The sequence below is a fragment of the Ciconia boyciana genome, chromosome 10, assembly GCF_034638445.1.
Source record: "Ciconia boyciana chromosome 10, ASM3463844v1, whole genome shotgun sequence".
Lineage (NCBI taxonomy): Eukaryota > Metazoa > Chordata > Aves > Ciconiiformes > Ciconiidae > Ciconia > Ciconia boyciana.
In genome coordinates this window covers 31,235,415-31,256,491 of record NC_132943.1, presented here as the reverse complement: position 1 = coordinate 31,256,491, position 21,077 = coordinate 31,235,415, and the positions used below count along the sequence as shown (strand labels likewise).

Below are 21,077 nucleotides of genomic sequence, written 5' to 3'. Positions count from 1 at the left end.
TCAATTCACACTTGGAAACAGTAATCATCAAGTTAATAAATAATTGAAATAACTAACACAAATCCCAACACTTCCAGTAGACTGCTCTGAATAATGAAGTACCAAGCAGACCTTTATAGACAGAAACAGCAACACATCATACCAAATGTTTTCAGTTTTCCAAATACAGGAGAGTAAAAATAGTGATTTAGGCTTCAGGGTTGGCAAAGAACATATCACAAAAAGATAAAGAGCCATGAAAATATGAAATCAAATTAATATGACAGAATAGTATTGTGATAAGTCATATGCATCTTGCTCAAAAAAACCAGACCATACTTTCTAGGAACAGATACACACTAAGCCACACTTGTCAACAGAAAGATATTGCTTTCAAGACACTTCTGTCTCTCCTTCCTCAACTAAAAAAGAAAAACAAAAAGGAAAAAAAACCCACCCACAACTGTAAAAGTTAACTTTGAAAATATTAACAGAACGAAGTCTCACAAATATAAGGAAACTGTCATGCAACACACTTCAATAACAGAGGTGTTGATGAAACATCAAAGGAAAATGGAAGCGTATTTTTGGAACTTCTAACTTTGTGATATTTTCTTGCTCAGAGTAAGTAAATTTGAGATTTTTTTTTAGCCTACTCAAAACTACCTAACCCTACAATTACTTTTCTTGAAAATGCTGGCACTTCTCTGTGAAGAACTATAGCTTCACATACAAATATCCAGTGGATCAGTGAATCAGACAGTCATCAAAGTATCAACAATTGTATCATTTACATCGTATATACTTATTCAGGATCAGGGAGGTGAGGCTTAAAATGCTTGGCTTCTACAACTTAGGTTGTTTTGTTTTGGTTTTTTTTAAGGGCTCAAAGAATTTCTTTCATTTTCATGAGCTTCAACTGCACAAAAATTTACTGTAGTTCTCATGAAAACTTCTGATTATAACAAAACAAAGTTAGAGCCAAGCATCTGATTAGCTGTTTTGTAAGACCTCCCTTCAAGGCTCAATTGAAAAATGATTTGTGTAATTGTTAAGTAAGAAACCTGCAGTACCTGTGGACTAGAAATTAAGAGAGCGATATGATGGTGGTGATACATTTTTTCTTTACAAAATCAACTTAAGATTGCATTGCTAAGCATTTATGCATATTGGGGAAAGTGATAGCCAAACTGTTTTCTTTCCATAAACGAGACATCTTTAAGACATTTAAAAATAATTTTCAAGTTCAGTGCAAGTTTTCGTTCACTTCTAGGACAGCAAAATATTATTCCCATTTCACAGCTAACACAAAATACAAGCCATTTGGTCACAGCTACAAACTAAGCACTTATAAATACAAAGTTTCTTCCTCCTAGTAGGACTATACAATCTTCCTTGCTGATCTTCACCTAATTTCACATGTATACAATATTGCATTGTAGCATTACATATACATTATTTCTTTTCCACTAAGATTACATGAATTGTTATTAGGGTTAATGTTCATAGAAGTGAACAGCCAGGCACAATAAATCATTCTCATGGTATGGAAGATCAGTATGATACCAGCACCTGCACTGCTCTGCCCGTACATTTACTTTCTACATTTTCACTTCAACACTGCAAGAGGAAAAAAGCATAGAGTGCCAAATAGTGCCAAATTATGAAATGGATTTGTGTTATAGACAGATGGTCACTAGCATGACACTGACATCATACTTTCCATTTACAGAGCAAGATGCTAATTCAAATTCTCCAGAAATCAAACACTACCACACCATAATAACCGCTATGGCAGGGAATGACGTGCAATAAACATTACTCTCATTGCTATGGGACTGTGTCCTTCCGTGGACATTGACCACTCAGTAATAAGCATCATAGGTATAACAGTCATCTTACATTCAATGCTGAACAGGAACAACTGGTATGCCCCTGACTTTCAGAAATACTAGAACTCCCATCAGCCTCATGTGCTTATTTACCTGCTACAGTTAATAAATACTACAAATACTGCTACAACTTTCAGACGTATTTACTTACATATTTACAAACACATTTTTAATAAATTTGTTGTACCCTATTTAGCAATAACTTCCACTACCAAGACTACAAGTTTGTTATACAAAATTATCTACTCAGGTTCTGAAGGAGGTTACCTCCAAGCTTCCTAATTCAAAACAGAGTTGTCAACATTAGTCTTGTCTACATATATATCATCACTTATTATTGCTAACTGTGGTTCACATATAGTGTGTTACCAGTTCAAGAAGCCCTTGTGTTTTGGTCAGCACTGACTAGGTACAACCAACGTTTTTAACATGGTGTGATTAAGATCTGTCCAGAGCAAAACAAAACACCTTGCTACTAAAAGACAGCAGCAATCCCTTCAGATGAGGGCTCAGAGCTTTTAATGCCAGTTCCAGTGAATAAGTGATGGTTGCAAACAAGACATAACAGGAGCCAGAAAAAAAAAAAAAACACAACAAAGGGCCTTGTATCAGCTAAAAGAACACAGCCGAAAACTATCTGCTACAGCACGTAATTAATAATTTAAAATTTACCAAACTCATAAGAGACTCAAAAATTTCTGAATATCCCTCCTCTTTTTCTTTTGAAATTACACCTTCTTAATTTAGCACATGTTCAGGTGCTTCTCCGTCTGAAAACAGTTAACGCTGCAGAAACTGAAAGATGTAAGTATAGCTAGACTTTACAAGTCGCTGCACTACAGCAGCAGTGGCAAAGTCTTGACAGCAGAGATCAACTACCAGTCATCCGGGCCGACCCAGGGCGCTTCGGCCAGCCGGGTTCCCGCCAATCCGCTGCGCTCCCCCTTTCCCTTCAGGGGAGGGCAGCCATTTCCCCCGCTGCTCCTCATAACCCCCCCCCCAACTTTCCCCACCTGTTGCCCTGCAGCCAGGGCAGCACCTGCCCCGCCAAGGCGGCTCGCAGGGGAGAGGCCTGGGGGGCGATGCCCCAAGCAGGGGCCGGGCGGCGAGGGAGCCAGCTGTGAGAGGCCGTTGGCGGGGTGAGGGAGCGCGCGGGTGACCAGCGGCAGCGCGGAGCCGCCGGGGGACGGCGAGGGGAAGGTCCCCGCACAGCTCGCCGCCCCACGTGACTCAGGCTCCACTCCTCCCCACGGCAGGGCGCGCGCTGCCCCCGCACCTCCCTCCTCACCGCCACCGCCGACCCCCGCGCCAACACCCGCCTCACCCAGCGCCGCGCTCGCTCCGGCCGCCGGTCCCGCCGCCGGCTCCCGTCCCGGGGCGCAGATCAGCTGATTCACGCGGGGCCGCGGGGCGGGGCCTCCGCCGTGCAAGGGGTAGAGCCCAGCGTCGAGCCGCGCGCGCGCACAGGGGCGTTGGGTAAAGAGGCCGCGGCCCGGGGGCGGGCTGTGCCGCCCGCGCCGACGGGTCCCTCCCCGGGACAAAACAGGCCGGGACCCGCCTGAAGGGAGCGGCCCGGCCCGGCCCGGCCTGGCCCGGCCCGGCCTGGCCTGGCCTGGCCTCCTCCAGTCTCCAGCACTACCCGAAGGCACGCTCGGCCGGCGGTGCTGCTCCCAGCACGTTTAGACCAGCGAACAGGCGAGAGGTGGAGTTGGTTGTGCAACGCCACCGCTACGGTGTTGGCACCAAGAGTGCAGGAAAGACACCTGAAGATATATTTTAAAATACTAGAGGCACAAATAAAGAACGAAGCTATAACCTACGCAGGAAACCTGATCAATAACTAGTAATAATACCCGGCCGTCCTTTCCCGCTCCATAAACCCTCCGAGTTTAGCTGCTGGCTTAAATGGGAGCAGGCCTGCACCACAGTTTTCTGATGCGCTAATCTAGAGCCTTCCTACGGCACAAGCCTTCTTTAAATAGTTATGTATACCTACATGTACATGTATACGTGTGTATGTACAAATTGCGCGCACACGTGCGTTTTTATAGATGCATAAATTTTACGATACATTTAAAATACATAGACCTATATGTGTGTATATATATATACACTATATATATATGTGTTTCTACTGGAACAAGTTTTGTAAAATGTACATTTTATGTTATGTCAGCAATGAGTAGACTATTTCTTACGTTGCCTGAAGCTTTCTATTGAAAACTATGGTTCCAAAGACAGGTATAGGCTCTCCTTTATAAACGCTTACATTTTCTAAGGATACATATTAAACATTTCTATTACAGCATTTCCTCTGATAACTGAAACGAGTACTCCTTTTTTTTTTCAATACCCAGAACCACCAGCTATTACTATGCTTTCTTCATTTACCAGCTCTCACTAACTAGCAAAAGTTGGATGATTTTTCTTTATAAGAGTAATTCCCCTCTACTCCTTGACACAGAATGTACCTAAGATAATAATCTTCACATGAATTAAAATGTATAATTTAATGTTGTCTACTTCTTGTGCATTTCTCTTTCCATTCCTTTAAAATGCAAGTATTATTTATGCTTAAATAGATTTTAAAAGTCCGTTTGTATAAATATGGTCCTAACAATAAAAAATATTTTCCAGAATAAGAAACTTTGCACAGATGTGCAAACAATGCTTGCCTAACCAGTTTATTAGTGAGTGTGTTGCATTTAGACAACCTTTCTCATGCCTGGACAGCACATCCAAATTACTGCTGTATTCTGATGGCTCAAAGAATACGTGGAAAATAAACAGAAGACTGAAGTCCATGATGATAGATATTTATCAAATTATGGCTAACTGGGGACTGCAAAAGAAAATCACGTGAAAGAAGTCAAGCCTTCCAGGTATGTTAGCTCCTTCATGCCATGCAAAGGCTGGGTAGTTTGGTTGCAACGAGACACAGAAATTGTTCCTGCCTTCCCAGTACATTTTTGCTGAAAAATCCTTTTGCTCAAGGAAAGAGCATTATTCTTAGGCACAAAAACAGTGAAGCAAGGGGAATATTTTGCATCATGCATTCAAATGAAAACTGAAGGACCTCAGGGATCAGCATAAAAATTCCACAGTACAACGCTTGCCAGCATTTTTCTCAGCCCTTTCACCTTTACGCTATGTGGGTTGGGTGTTAGTCCTAGGAAGCTGCACAGCAAGTCCCACTCGTGGGGGACTGAAAGAAGGGGACTTTTATCTGTCCACATCCAGCGTAAGTCCACTGTGCATTGCCTACTCAGTACATAATTGATTAAATTTATTTTGGGCTGGATTCATCAGTTTGCTCTGGCTATTTTGACCTGTGGACAAGACTATTGTCTGTCAGCTACAACTCATCACATCCCTTAGACAAGTGATCCAACAGGGACAGACAGCTCCCCATGCTGACATTGCCACCACATCACGGCTAAGAACGTAAATACCAAAGCAAGGAGAGTCAACATACAACTCCTGCAGCAAGCACAACTCAGCCACGCTGCTCAGATAGCTCAACTTAAAGCCTAATGGCATATAGAATAGTAACTGCTATAGACATGGAGGGAAGTAAAGGTATGTTCCTGTATAAAACCTACCACTTCATTACCTAACATATTACACTGAGAGTTGCTTAACTGAAAGAACTTTGTATGAGCAGAAAGTTTGGATTTATTGCTTAATTCTCCATCTTTAGTTATGAAAAAATCTTGTCTGTTTTTAGAGGGCACATGCCAAATGAGCTGAAATCAATGGAGCTGCTCCATTTGAATTTGGGTGAGTATGGATCACTGTGTGTTGGACTTCCAAAGAAAAACTGCAGAAATCACAAGACTGCTTGAGGCAGAGACCTCATGTGAGTCATATGAACTGTTATTACAGACGGAGGCATGAGGACGAGCAAAGGAGAAAAAAGAGATACATTTTAATTGCATCAGGACAACAACATGGGAGACATGTTGTGTGTAAGTGCTGTCAGACCAGGATGCTGCAGCTGCTGTATAGAGAGAAGGGGCTCCCAACATATCCAAGGCCTTCAGCACACAGAAGCAGTGTCTACAGCAGAGGTATTTAATATCACGCCGTGATACCTGTGCATTGAGATAGGTTAAGCCTGAGTTCTTCCACTTGCTGTGGGAGTGCAAAACATCCACATTTGCTTCTAACCAGACAGCATCAAACTTTGCATCTTCAGGCTTGTGAAGCTACTGAAAGAGGACTCCGTGCCTTAGATGACAATAAATGCCTTTGATGTGATGAACAGGGAGAAGATTGCACTCCAGCGAGCTCTATGCCAATGAGGGATTGTAAAACAGGGAGGGAGCCAACAACCTACAGTTCTGGAGGAGGCAGCATGCCATAGATTACAAATCCTGTTATATTTGAGTGAAATGATAATGCAGGCACCCATCCAATGTAGCTGCTCAGGACGAGCTTGAAGGCTGCCTGCCATTCATTACCACTATTTTTATAGTTTTATAGTCTATGTCACTGTTATGCTGTATGGGCCAAATTAACAGGCTGTGTAAATTATACAGTGGTGAGAAAGGTTCAACATGGCTGGGGGTGGGGAGGCAGGGGGTTGAGGAGAAGACATAAATTTAAACTTCCTGAAATTTCACTGCTGCACTTGGTTTTTAAGTCCCTGCTCTAACAGATTGCTATCTAGAGATGAATAAATCAAGGGGAAGAGAGAATAACATGCATTTAGAACAATACTGGTAGAAGCGTCCTCTGCAGTTAAGGCAGTTTTATCTTCGTGTGTTCTCAGAGTCAGTGCTACCATTTACCATGACAGGAACATACAGACAGTTGCTCCCCTTACAGACAGAGCTGAGAAACTGTACTGGAGATCTATGACAAGGAGAAAGGAAAGAATCACATCAGTAAAATGGTGGTTTGCCAGTGATATAGTTTGCCTTCTTTTCCTGTGCCAGCTGTCGGATGGAACCAGAGCACCCCTTCCACTACCCTCACTGCAGCCCCTGCGGCTCCACACCCTCCAGAGTTGGAGGTGCAGGACACAGAGGCCTTGGAGTTACCCTGATCCTTTCCAGGAGCAGGATGTTGTGGAGAGGTTGAAATGGGTGAGTGTGCAGCATCCATAGAGACAGACAGGAGATATTTCATCCTATGATTATTCCAGCCATGAATCAGAATTTAATTACTGAATGACATGCTAGTAGCTTCTTGTTCTACCCAGCAATCTAAAACACATACCAATTTCTTCATGAAGCAGAGACAAGGCATCCCATTTGGAGCTGCCACATCCTATGTACATCTAGAGAAGCTGTGTGAAGGATCCTGTGCAACTGTGTACAAGGGCATCAGCAGGTGAGCAAAGACCACCGGTGCCATTATTGCCTTCCCAGTGCCTGCTGAAAACACCCATTACAGGAATCCATAAGAATGAGCTTGAAGCTGGGGAATTCAGACTACTTACAGGAAGATAAAGGCAAATCAAAAAACTTTGCCTTTAACCAGGATATTCATAAAGTCCCATCCCAATTTTTTGGGGAACTCCTCCACTACAGCCATGGAGGCTCCACAAAGACACTTTGCTCCGCAGCAGCATGCCAAGGGACTGACTGGCTGCACCAGGGAGGGAGCAAGGGTTTTCTTTGGAATGAGGAATCCCTGCATGATGGAAAAATTGGGGGTGAGGCCATGCTGCCATCATGCAGGGGCAGGAAAGCTGTGAGAGGGCAGAGTGGGAACCCTGCCCAAAGCCATGCCCTAGCAATATCAGGTCAGTAGAACGGTGCTACTCTAGACAGACGGGCTGGCTCCCATTTCACTGCTAATGAGGACAAGATGGAAGTGGTTTGTAATTCCTTGCTGAGCTTGGCCTGGGTGGGGCAGTGAGCCCTAGAAATTTTGCTTGGGTAAGTGTGGACCCCAGGAGACTTAACGTTGTTGTCATGCCAAGCACTGAGGTGTGTTGTGTGACCGTCCACTCTGACCTGACAGGATCAACGGCCAGTTGGTGGCGTTGAAAGTGATCAGGCTGGAGGCAGAGGAGGGAATGCCCTTTACAGCCATTTGGGAAGGTAAGACATAAAGAGCTTCTTCAAACATCGGTGAAGAGCAAGGGACATAATTCTTGAAGAGCATTTGTTTTAACCTGAAAAAGCTCCATGTGACGTCTTCCTAAGTCCTTTCTTGCCTACTCAATGTGCCGGCTGTCCTTCTCCCAAAACTCCCAGTTTCCTTGTCCCCTCATGAAGGAGGTCTTTGTGCTGGGCTGGGTGAGCATGTGATGGACGGAGGGGGAACCTGCTGGCTGGTGTATTCCCTCGTGACAGATGCATCCGAGCTTGTGATAAGGGAAGTGCCGGCTGCAGCCAGAGTCCTTTCTAGCAGTGTAGGGCCCTCTTACACCTTCTGTCTGCTACCTGCTCCGTAGTTGCTTCCTCACTCCCATTTTTATACACTAGCACTGCACAGCAGTTTTTGCCGCTGTTGCATTGGGCAATTGTGGACTGGAAATGCCCTTTGCACCAGGGTCTCTGCTTGCTGTTATCGCAAATGGTGCCAGTTTCCTATGTGATGGCAGCTGATATCTGGAGCATCACAGATCCCAACCTGAAGAGAAATGCTTTCAATAAAACTGGTGTTTAATAACATCTATCATTTCAGCCCAGTGAGAAATTCTTTCTATTGGTTGACTTTGTAGAGCACTGGGCAAAATGTCTGCCGCTTTCTCAATTTCTTTGAGAAAGAAATGCTTTTGTTTAAGTGCTTGATTTTGGCTGAATGTATTTACATGTCCCTACAGACTAAGTTCACAAACTGCCTGGTTGATTAAGGCTTCTATTTTCATCTGCAATCCCAAGAGGATCATAATCTGATTTCTTCCTTACACAGAAATATGCAACCTTTGTGCCAGTCTGTTGTCTGGTATTAGTGAGAGCTATCAATGTAAGAGGCCACACATATTTTGTTTTCTGCTTCTTACTGCAGTTCAAGACTAGGGTTGATTTTGTCACCGCAGGGATGGAGTGTCAGGGACCAGATGTGCCAGCTTTCACAGAGCAGCCCTAGCACAGAAGGACTGTCATACTAGTCAACTCAGAATAACGAGAGGTCAGTGGACCCACTCCAGGTTTATAACAGTGTAATTAAGATAAGAAAGTTACAAAGTCCTTAGTCCAATTCTGGGTGAAAGCAGAGAGATACCTAAATGTGCCTGTATACAGAATGGCTTGTGTTACAGTTTCCCATACACATTTGCTGTGGTGCTTTTGCTCTGCGTTTACACTTGTAGCCCACCAGTAAAATAAGCCTTAAAAGCTACATAGAACTAATGATGCTCTAAAGATCAGCACCCCTTTAACATGCTCTACTGGACAGGCTGAGAGCCTTAACTTCATTCATTATGGAAGAAAACAAGTGTGAACCTATGAAGGGTCTACTTTAAATAGGTCTTTTGTGTACTGCTGAGCTTTGCAGCATCTGACACCTCAAATTTACAATGTAAGTCAGTAGCGCAAACAAAGCGCAAGATTTATTAACGCAGGGCATTCTCTGCTACACTGGAGGAATGGCACTCCCCTACAAAGAGCCACTTCACTCCAGGAAGCCCCACAGAGACGAAATGCGTTTCAAGCTCAGTTCTGGCTGTAGCACCTGACACCCCAGCAGGGGGTTGTAGAAGCAACCAAGTGAGGAGCAGTTCCCAGAGGCCTGATTAAGGCACAGGAGCTGAATTCTCCATATTACTGTGGACCCTCTGTACTGCTCCTCTGGAGCAACAGCTCTGGTCATATGGGATTTTTTGAGGTAACAGAGAGCCAGGTTAGCAGCCCCTTTCCATAGCAGATGGGATCTAGCCAGAGTGTCTTTACTGGGTTCATAAGCAATTAGGTGCAATGTGCAGCATGTTTATGGTTCATACTGCTCTGCACTGGGAACATACTGGTGGTAGCTAAATGGACTACCACCAGTACTAGAGGCAGTTTAGCTGCAGCAGCACCCAGCTCTGTGCAAGAACTAATTTACAATTTGTGCTGTTTCCAGTAGTTATGCTGAATCAGGCATCCCTTTCTGCTCAGCAGTCTCAGTATTGACATATGCTTAGGCCGCAGCTGTGTAGTACAGTATATGTGGCTGTAGGGCTTTTAGAACCAGGTGAAATTGTTTCAGTCACAAAAGGCAAAGTGCTAATCCAGTATAAATTTGCTTTGCTAGCATGAAACTCTTCAAATATATTTTGCAGATTGTTTGAAAAACAAAAGCAGCTTTTATCCAGGACCAAGACTCATTTGGCCTCCCACAGCCGGCCCAAGCTCTGTATTGTGTGCTTCGGCTAATTCAGCAGAAATGAGATTGTATGCCCATGCCTTATCTGAATGAAATTTGTAGCACTACATGGTCCGACAGTAAACTAGTTTAGTTTTCATCAGCAGGGAAAGGTGAGTCTGGAGCAGCTATGAGGCTATTCTGTTATGTCAGAATCTGAACTAAAATCTGGAGTCAGGGACCCCTGGTTTTGTTGAGCTTTGGGGCTTCTGTCTGTCCACAGTTTCGGTATAACAGCTGGCTCGGATTCTTCAGTAGTGCTAGGGATCTACAGGCAGAGTGATCCCAGCTCCACCACTTCCCCACATCCCGCCTCTGTACAGAGCTACAGCAACTATTGTCTCAAACCTACAGTAGCAAATGATGAAGCTGTGCATGCTCTTCCCCCATAAAGACTTTGAGACTTTCTGCTGAGAAGCTGCCTTCATGAGTGTGTTGGCTGGATCCTGCTCTATCATGAGAAACCTAACGCAAGGCTGAAAGGCTCAGAAGGCTGTAGCTTTTATCTTAGCGTCAGTCAGTGCTCTGTGGTCTATATGGAGGCAGAGACTTCCATGTGCTGCCCTCTCCAACACCACACCCTAGATGTGCTGAGGCTTGGCGAAGGCATGTCAGCACCTAAGGACCAGGGCCACACAGTTGCAATGATGCTTTTAGAAGGTTAGGCCAAAAGAAAAAAACATGCCAAAGTTGTATAAATACAAACAAGTTACTGTTCACTCAGTAACTTCATCATCTCTGCTCTTTGAGTTTTAAACTGGAGAAAGTAACCACTATGCTTTTGCCAAGATAAAAGTGCAGAGCTAAATTCAGCTTAGCATCTACAGCGATTTCTTTCGGCAGATTTTTACACCCTGATATTGTAAAGCTGGAAGCTGATAGAAACTCAGCTTTCCCCAGAAGTCTCCTAAGGGCCTTGCTGAGGGCACATGCCAGGAGGTGGATGGGAGAAGGGTGAGAAGCTCAGTGACAAGTCAAGGGCTGCTGCATTCTGGCTCTGGGAGCTCCCAGCCCCTGCCTCTCGGCATTTGCCTTGAAAAAATTATTTCTCCTCAGCTGAGAAGCTGATAGCTGGGAACTGGGAACTGCTATTTCTGACAGAGGCAAGATCCTGCCTCTGAGAGATGGACGGGTTCCTGCCAAGCCCGGAGCACTGATGCTTGCTTCTCTAAGGAGCTGTTCCATCCTCCTCCAGACTCAGTAGCTGCTGCTTCTTACAGAACTGCCAAGTTTGGACTATTTCTCCCCAGTTTTTTATTTTCACTGCCTTGCTGTGTGCACTGTCTCCTTCCACTTCCAGCAGCAGTGGTTAAGGTGATCTTCCTTTTGTGTTTCCCCAGCTTCTCTTCTCAAGCGTTTGAAACATGCCAACATTATACTGCTTCATGACATTATCCAGACCAAGGAGACACTAACATTTGTCTTTGAGTACATGGTGAGTTGATCTTTTTCTAGCTTCCTGTGGAGTTAGTACTGGGAAGTACTGGGAAGCGGCTGCATAATGAATTTACTGCATTATGAGACATCTACAAAGAGACAAGTTGTAATCCATTAATGCAATGATTGATTTTCCTTCTTGGTCTCCTGCTTTCCAGACACACAGCCTTACTCTTTCTGTGTGTGCAACAGCTGTATGCAAAAATGATTCCACATCTTGTCTCCACTAGGGTGGCAGACACTATTTACCTCCATTTCTGCCTTGACAACACAATAAAAGTACTGTTCTTGAGCCACAGCAAGGATAGGAAATAATGATATGAGCTCACATCCCAGTTGGGGTCAGATTTGGCACTGACCTCAGTGGCTCACCATGACCAAGCTGCAGGTTGCTCTCATGGTGTCATGGTTTAACATTAGAACATGCTGGTTTTGGCTGGGGTAGAGTTAATTTTCTTCATAGTTGCTAGTACAGGGCTATGTTTTGGATTTGTGCTGGAAACAGTGTTGATAACACAGGGATGTTTTAGTTATTGCTGAGCAGCGCCTATGCAGAGTCAAGGCCTTTTCTGCCTCTCACCCCACCCCACCAGCAAGGAGGCTGGGGGTGCACAAGGAGCTGGGAGGGGACACGGCTGGGACAGCTGACCCCAACTGACCAAAGGGCTATTCCATACCATATGGCATCATGCTCAGCATAGAAAGCTGGGGGAAGAAGAAGGAAGGGGGGGACATTTGGAGTTACGGCATTTTGTCTTCCCAAGTCACTGTTACGCGTGATGGAGCCCTGCTTTCCTGGAGATGGCTGAACACTGGCCTGCCCATGGGAAGGAGTGAATGAATTCCTTGTTTTGCCTTGCTTGTATGCGTGGCTTTTGCTTTCCCTATTAAACTGTCTTTATCTCAACCCATGAGTTTTCTCACTTTTACTCTTCTGATTCTCTCCCCCATCCCACCGCGGGGGGAGTGAGTGAGCGGCTGTGTGGGGCTTAGTTGCCGCCTGGGGTTAAACCATGACACATGAGGAGGGCAGGATGCCAATAAAAAAGTTCTCAGCGTGAGTCTTGCTACTTCTGTTGCTTTTGCTGATAGCTATCAACCCAATTATAAGGAAAATACAGGGGCTGTGTCTTCTTACTGCAGCTTTATGATTAATTCTGGCACAAGTATGAATTCTTTTAACTATCAGCTTCAGGTCATAAACTGCTAGGGTGAGATAACAGGTCAGCCAGGTCCCTGATCTGACCCAGCACTTAAGCACATCCTTGTGTGCTGCATCAGATCAGATGTTTGCCAAGGTGAAAGAGACACCTTTGTAGTGATTGCATATTTTTTCCATTTACAGAAGAGGCATTGTTGGTAGAAGCATTTTACACTAGTAGCTTTGCCTCAAGTTCTCCTCTTTTATTTAGCACACAAATCTAGCACAGTACGTGGACCAGCATCCTGGAGGACTTCATTCGTGCAATGTTATGGTGAGTTCCTTAAAAGACTAGTATCCCTTAAAGCATGAGGAAGTGTTATTTTCCCCTATGTGTGGTCACTGTAAATTGCTTACGCATATTTATTTGTTCCATATATGACAAACACTCTGGAGAAAAGCTGCCTTTGATAAAGATGTAACAACCTCCCTCTCAGTCTCCAAAGCCTTTTTTTGGGTAGCCCTTCTTCGCATTTTCTGAGCCTGCAAGAAGACACTCAGCTTTTCTGAACAATGACATCTTGTGGCAAGCAAATCTGTCTCTACACAAATTTGTATTCTCTTATCATTGGAATACATTCTTCATCTCTCTAATCAAAAACTCTCAAATCTCACTCTCTCCTCCTCTGGACCTATCTTCATCTTTACAGTCATTTAAATCCCTTTTGTTTCTACTACTGCTTTTTGGGATTGGTTGACTGGACCTGAGCACAGGTGACGATGTACCTTTACTTTACAGACTGATGTTATAATAGTCTCCTACTCTTCTTTGTATGCATCTTCATATTTAATTAACTTTCAGGATTGTTGCTGCACACTGACTTAAGGTTTCAATGCAGATGTCCTCAGTGAATGCCTGGGTCCTTTTCCTGAGCAGCTTCAGTTAATTTATATTACAGCTGTCAACAATAACTTTGTATATTATAAAACTGCCTATTCATCTGACTTTGTCAGATCTCTCTGAAGTTCCTCACTGTCACTTCTTATCATGGCTAATCTAAATACTTCTGTCATCTTCAAATGTTGCCACCTTGTTCACATCTTCTTCCAGATAGTTGTTAAGCAACACCAATTTTAATGAAGTTCCTTGGGGCCCCAGATTTTAAACATCCTTAAAGCTCAGATATGTCCAAGATGCAGTGTTGTAGTTTTGGCACAGATCTCAAGGGCTCTGCTACCAGGCGGGCTTGTAAAGCCCATGGAGTACATGGCTATAACATGTACTCACTGGCATTTCTGTGAGTAAACACTAGCCAGCTGCTCTGCTTTCCTGTCCGAAATCCTCATTGTCAGCTGGAACTGAACTGCAAAATGAATTACTGCTCCTTTAGGAGGGTCATCTAGCTTGCTTCATTTTTGCTGGCAAATGTTGTTTGTTTTTTCTCTGATTCCTATCAAATATGATGCAAGTATGCAGAATATTACAGGGACACTTTTCTGGTACAAAAATGACCTATGGGTGTCACTGTTTTTCCTCCTCTTCAGATTAAGCTTCTGGTGAAAAATATCTTTTCTCTGGTGAAGTCTAATTACTTTTGCTGTGTTTTGTTTCTATCCACTCTCCAGTTTCATACCTTGTTTCAGCCAAACTTATTTTACCCCAGGCTTATTTACACTGCGATGGTGGTGGGATTTAGATATTTCTTGCTTGCTTGCTTTCTTGCTTGTTTTATGCTTTCTTGATTGCTTGCTTCATTCATCATAGCTTATTTGCTATATCTGTTCAAATCAGGTCCTTGTGTTTTCTCCCAGCTTGAAGATAACAGTTCCCACTCTCTGTTCACTGGTCCAGCTTATACTTCGAAGAGGTGGTGTGTACAGCGGCCGCAGAACTCCCTCTGCTGGTGTCAGCTGGCTCAAATGGGCAAAACTTCCAGCTCCTTAAGCCTTCATTTTGCTTGCCTGTATGTCTTTGTCTTGAACACTGAAATCAGAATATCTGCTGTTCTGAAAGCCGGGTCCGTGTTTTGGCAAGTTGCGCTTGCTCCTGCAATCACTAGTCCATTTCTAAAGAAAAGTTAAATTTTGAAAATGTACACTTAGGGACTGCACTGTAACTGCCCTTGTGGCCAAATATTCCACCCCAAAAACCTCAGAAAGCTGCAGGGCAGTCACACCCCACCGCAGTTTTCTCTTCCTCAGCTAGCTCTACTCATTTTGGGGATTTTTACTGGTTTCTTACTTGCTTTGTCTCTCTTTGTTCCAGGAGTTCTCCTGAAGTTCAGAGTTAATGTATCAATGCAAAGTCACAAAAAATCCTTTCAGTTTTTTGATGGCTTTTTCTAGCTCTTCATGTTCCAGCTTTTGCGCGTCCTGGCTTACATCCACCAACAACACATTCTTCACCATGATCTGAAACCGCAGAACTTGCTCATCAGTTGCCTTGGTGAGCTCAAATTAGGCGACTTTGGTGAGTCACAGTTTGGATACTGCTAATATATCTGTTCAGACTGAAGCTTTAGCATGCATATAGATCTGTATCCACAGCCAATTAAGGCATAGAAGCATAACCTCTTACTGAACTTCAGGAAACTATTTCTGTGGTCAGTCCAGCCTTTCTTGCCTTTATACTGATAAGTGCAGGGAGTAACCTAATTTAACTCAGAACAATTACTGCCACATAAAACTGGTTCAGAAAATAATGTAACATGTAGCATCCCCAGCAATGTGCTGAACCAAAAGACCTTCTTGGCATTGGCTTGGGAAGGCTGCTTCAGTCACAAATCGTAAAGCCCTGCAAAACACAGCATATTGCTCGATCTGATCTGCCCCAGAGGTATATTCCAGACTCGCTTTCTTTGTCAGTTCCTTGTAAACTGCATTGGGATTGCTTGTGTTTAAAGATCCAAGAGAAAATAATGTCCTGTTTCCAATTCTTATCATCTATGCCTTGTACAGGTAGAAGGACTGTCCTAACACAGCAGTCTTTTTTTTTTTTGCAGGCCTTCCTCGTGCCAAGTCCATCCCCAGACAGATGTACTCCTCTGAAGTGGTGACACTCTGGTACCGTCCTCCTGATGTGTTGCTTGGAGCTACAGATTATTCTTCTGATCTAGATATCTGGTACTGACCAATTTCAAAGCATCTGGGGTCCCTTGGGGAAAATACTCTTTATTTGAATTAAATTAAGTCAACCAAGTTACAGTAGATACAGTTGTAAGTAGAGGAATTAACACCTATGAGCAGAAAATGTGTGAGCAGTGGGAAGTTTTGTACTGCTGGGTTCACAGAAGTTTTTGGGAATGATGTCACTACATCTCAGCTATGGATTTATATAAACCTCATCTGATAGTATTTATGAGATATGTACATCTCATTTGGTAACATTTATGAAGCATTTTCAAGCCTTGCAGCAGAACACCTTTGCTTAATGTACTTACTGTTTTGTATCTATGTGGTCGGCTGAGTCAGTGGTAGCTTTCTACAGCAATGGCTTTGTGAAGAAACAATGGATCCAGTCACAACTGCTCAACAATGACTTTGGCCTTGGTAGCAAAAGGTGGCATTAAAGGATTTCTGAAGGGGTCTGGAGATAGAAAGGTGTCTGAGATTTTCATTATTTCTGTGATACTTTGTCCTTCTTCTCAAAGAATATGTCTCAGATGCACTCTGCATTTCATACAGGAGAAGGGCTGTGTTCTATTAAAGCCTTCTTACCTTATGAGCTCTATCCCAAAATCTTAATGTGTCTGGGAATCACAGGAAACAAGCCGCACATTAGCAGAGCTGAAGGGAGAGGGATCTCTGAGAGCAGGCAGAAAGCAGAAGAAGATGAGGACTTCACAGGGGTCACATTGGTCCTTTTGGGCTGGCCTGGATATGTAGCTGGGTCCTAGGGTTCATCCACCTTCTGGCTCACTTCTGCACCAGCCTGAACCTGCTTCCAGCAACATGGTCCTGACTTACTCACAGACAACATGCTGCTCATGAAGTTGCAGGAGACCACCCTTATTCTGGGCAATTTTACATCTGTAGATAGTATTGTTGATTCACCTTTTCTTCAGAGCAGTTAATTTTTTGCCTGTGCCTGTCGCACTGGGACTTTTCTTAACTGCTCTGCAGAGTCAAAGGCTGGGAAAGGGTGGGAGGGCAGCAGGCTGAAGAATGTGCAAGAAGAGGGCTGGCTAAGTTTACAAACAGCAAAGCTCCAGGTCTTCTTAGACTGTATCCCCCTCCAGAGATCTACAGCTTATCGGAGACTCCAATGGCCTAAGTCTGGAGGGCAGTTCAGGGAGACAGGAGTTTTTAGTTTGTTCACTTCCCTAGGCCTGCTGCTAATTTAATTGCTTAAAGATTTCTCCAAGGAGAAAAACCTTGCTAAATTCTAATGGCTTCCAGCTGCTAAGCCAGCCTAAATAGTCCTGTCTTCTCTCTCCCACTACCTGTCACTTCTCCCCTCCAGACACTCTCTCAGGAACGTCCGCTGAGTTTGAAGAAGATGCCTGCCTAGCAGATTGGACGGTTTGTATTAGGCAGATGCTGGTATAAGCCTGTTGTTTTCTTCCTGAAAGTTGACCCCTGTCCAAAGCCCCAGCTACGCACAGAAAGCCTGGCATTTCTGCCTGTGCAAAACCAACATCCCCACTATGTAACTCTGCTCTAGTGTAATGAATAGCAACATAGGAGTGGTAGACAAAGATCCCATCCAGCACTCTGACCAGCTCTAACAGCACAGTACTCTCAGGCCCACTGAACTACATTCACACTATAGGCACCTTTGTTATAACGCCTCCTTATAATAACAACATTCAAAGTGTTTGCCCTAAAGAAAGATGTCACGCTGAGAGAATAGAGAGTACTTCAGTGATCTCTATTCAGTAACTTCCTCTAACAAGAGTCATTTATTATCTTGATGTACACTGCATTTAAGTTCAATTTTTGTCTATTAGGAAATAATGTGAATTCACACAGATGTTACTTGTCTATTGGGAAGAAAGAAAAAAAAACGCTATGTCTTTTGGATGCTGCAATTTACATGAAGGCAGGTCAGAATGCCCTTGGTAATGGCATGAGACAGTGGGTGTTAAAGCCTTGGTTTAAAGAAACCAATTATAACAAAATAAAACATTACGGCAATTCATGCATAGTGTGCTTGAGCAGCAGTACTGTCAGTGGGAGGCACATGGGAAGTGAATGAGGCCTTGAATAGATGAAAAAAGAGATATAGAAGGAGACTCACTCGCTCTTGGACTAACTAGAAAAGCTGCTTTAATCTCGCTGTATCTTTTTTCTCTCTCTTTCTCCCTCACTATCTCTTCAGGACTTTAGAAGATTCAATTAAGGGATTTCAGGGAGACTAACGTTTCAGGGAGATTACACTGCATATCAGACTTTTTTTTATTTTTAAACACCAAGAGCTTTATGCACGTGCAGCACTAGTAGCTGCTAACATCGTGAGTGCCTTAAGTCATGTCTTTTTTTCAGTCAGGCTTTCCTTGTATAATGTTCCATTAAAAAAAAAAAAAAAATCACAGGAAACTTTCTAGGTAGATTCATGTGGAATAGGAGTTCCTGTGCAGTCATTTAACGTGGACCTGCCAGGCCCACTACAGCCTTCTCCCCAGCCTGATTCACGTTGCCCCGCTATGCCGAACTGGGAGATACAGACTAAGGGCTCCACTGTACAGACCACGCTTGGTGAGGAACAAGAGAAAGGATATATTTGTGGTTAAATATAAAATTGCCGTCTCCCAATGCCAGAAAAACTGTGGAGAGGGAACTCTGGGATGCCGCAGAGATATCTTAGATCTTCATCCTGATGAATTCGTCTCTCCACTGTGTAATGCAGCACTGCAGGCTGAGGAGTAAGTGCAGTGTTCAAACCTGCCCCAGGGATTGCAGGCAGATGCAACCGTGCTGTCTGAACCAGCTCTGTTTATGCTCACTGAAACTAAATATCCCTATAACCAGTTACACCTCTCCTATTACTTTAGCAGTCACTGTCTTGCTTCACGTGCATATCTGGCACATGCTGAAACATCATGTCTAGGCCTCTTCCTGAAAGACCCCTCCCTCTGCCCTAGCTGCCTTGGGAAGAGCTATCTGGGACTGCGACCCTTTGAGAAACTTGTAGACTTGAAGGAGTAAGAGGACCTTGGAAATGAGTATCAGAGGAGTAAGAAGGAAAAGGAGAAAAACAAAAAAATACAAAGTCTAAATCTTTAGAAATATTTAAAAGTAAATGGGTTTTGAATCATCGTCAACAGAAGGATCCTCATAATGCTGTCAGAGCAGTAACTGTAAATCCCATATCTCAGAAGGAAAGCTGAGGCCTCTACTGAAAGGCTAATATGGTGACTAGCACTAGTTTCCAAAGTCCTACTTTAACAGGTAGACAAAAATACCTGGGAAAAGAGGAGGGTGCCCATATGCCAGTTGTTCTAGCTACTTCTGGCCTTTTTTTTTGTAAAGAAAAGCATATTTCATCTGAAAACACACAGAGATAGAAAGAGTCATAATTGCCACTGATGAATCGATACAGTATCAAGCAGGCACTAAAGGCAGCTGGTCAGCTGAGTCTCACTACAGGAAACAAAAAGCCCTTCATCTCCAGCAGTTGTGGTTGCTCTGACAGTTTTGTCTTTATTAGAGACACTGAGGTTTAAAGGCTTCCAGAGATAATGGGAATAAACCAGGAATACAAAAGAGAGCTCTACCAGAAGGTGCATTTATAACAACCCACAAGTTGTTCCTCTCCTCAAACTGACAGCTTGCCCATTAGTGAAAAGACTGTTTCATTAGATTTGAATTTTTCAACTCTTTGCTCATGAGTAATTCTTAGCAAATGCTAGCTGAATCTAGGAAAAAACCCAGCTTTCTAGTTCCTACTTCCATTTATTGCTCTGTCTGGATTTCAAGCCTTCTCAGCAATAACAGAAACCATAGCAGATCTGGTTTTCTGTCTGCTGTGAACTCTGTTGCTTTAGACCTTTGCAGCAGAGCATTTAGGTCACAAGGACCACATTTATAGGGTACTTTCACTGTTATTAGCCCCTTTTCCTTAGTAACTGCTGTGTACCTCCAGTCCCCAAATCCTCAGTGTCTTAAACTCAATTTAGGAAAGAGCACAGCGAGCACTGTTCATTAGAAAGAATCTCTTTAGGAGGTCTAGTTGCATCTATCTCACTTGGGGGCTGTAGTGAGTCCATACGAAGTTTCTGCTGTTGCCAGTCTAATGGCCACTTCTAGCTAGGATATCAGAACCCAAACTGTGGGTGAATGTCAGGATCATTTGCTCCAAAAACACATAGAGCTGATTCTCTTCTCCCTACAAATCAAGAGTACCTAAATTGCTTTGACCATATACAGTTAAACTTGTGCAATGGAATCAGTGGATTACAGCAGCCTCTGTGGTTGCACAATAGGGTAAGCCATTTGGCTACGTACATCAGCTGTGAAAACAGAGGGTTGGTATGACGCTGGTCTCAGTAGAATCAATCTGTGGGCTCCAAAATAATATCTAGTGATGTGGTACTGCTATGAAACACAAAGAATCTATGTTGCAAAAGCTGTGGGTTAAGTTTCATGATGCCTGGACCCTGTAAGAGCATATTAGACAGGTAAGGAGCTAAGCTCACAAGACCCAAGGTTAGGGTAGAGGAAGCTAAGGGAAAGTGCAGCCGAGATGTTTGTGAAAACAGCATTAGATATGGATCTGCAAACAGGCTTGGCATCACCTGATGTGCAAGGATGACCAAAATGAATACCGCAGATGAGTTGCACGTCAGGCTTTCAGCTGACCACAGCCAGGTGGGAAAAGCATCTACAGTATTGCAACAACAAGGTGCAAGGGATAACACAGCAGTACAGATGACCAGAAGAAATTACTAGTTGTTCCTCAGCAAGTGAAAATAATACTTTCAGAGTCTGTTAGACAAAGCTGGGTTTTCAACATTTGAGCTTAAAGGACTCAAATTTGCTATAACCAAATGTCCTGGTTTCGGCTTAGTTAATTTTCTTCCTAGTAGCTGGTATAATGCTGTGGTTTGGATTTAGCATGAGAATAATGTTGATAGCATGCTGACGTTTTAGTTGTTGCTAAGTAGTGCTTCCACTGGTCAAGGACTTTTCAGCTTCCCCTGCTCTGCCAAGTGCACAAGAAGCTGGGAGGGGGCACAGCCAGGACAGCTGACCCCAACTGGCCAGAGGGCTATTCCATACCATATGGCCTCATGCTCAGTACAGAAACTAGGGGAGCTGGCCGGGGGCAGCGATCGCTGCTCGGGGATGGGCTGGGCATCAGTCAGTGGGTGGTGAGCAATTGT

General features: G+C 43.8%; 2 protein-coding genes across 4 annotated transcripts in view; one reads left to right on the top strand and one right to left on the bottom strand.

Moving 5' to 3' along the window:
- ALS2 (alsin Rho guanine nucleotide exchange factor ALS2) overlaps positions 1 to 3,336 on the bottom strand; it is a 52,117-nt gene extending 48,781 nt beyond the window's left edge. Inside the window, exon 1 of one of the 3 annotated variants that reach the window (XM_072873894.1) lies at positions 3,196 to 3,336. The gene's annotated coding sequence lies outside the window, so the exon portion shown is untranslated. Of the gene's footprint in view, positions 1 to 2,884; positions 3,131 to 3,195 lie in introns of those variants that run through there. The other 2 variants (XM_072873900.1, XM_072873895.1) reach the window with 2 other exon arrangements.
- Positions 3,337 to 5,821: 2,485 nt separating this feature from the next.
- The window catches only part of CDK15 (cyclin dependent kinase 15), a 37,242-nt gene continuing 21,986 nt past the window's right edge, over positions 5,822 to 21,077 (top strand). The window contains exons 1-8 of the mRNA XM_072874426.1: positions 5,822 to 5,941; positions 6,812 to 6,961; positions 7,111 to 7,208; positions 7,845 to 7,924; positions 11,516 to 11,610; positions 13,025 to 13,087; positions 15,100 to 15,223; positions 15,756 to 15,876. Coding sequence (XP_072730527.1) covers positions 5,822 to 5,941; positions 6,812 to 6,961; positions 7,111 to 7,208; positions 7,845 to 7,924; positions 11,516 to 11,610; positions 13,025 to 13,087; positions 15,100 to 15,223; positions 15,756 to 15,876 — 851 coding nt within the window. The remainder of the gene's footprint in view (positions 5,942 to 6,811; positions 6,962 to 7,110; positions 7,209 to 7,844; positions 7,925 to 11,515; positions 11,611 to 13,024; positions 13,088 to 15,099; positions 15,224 to 15,755; positions 15,877 to 21,077) is intronic.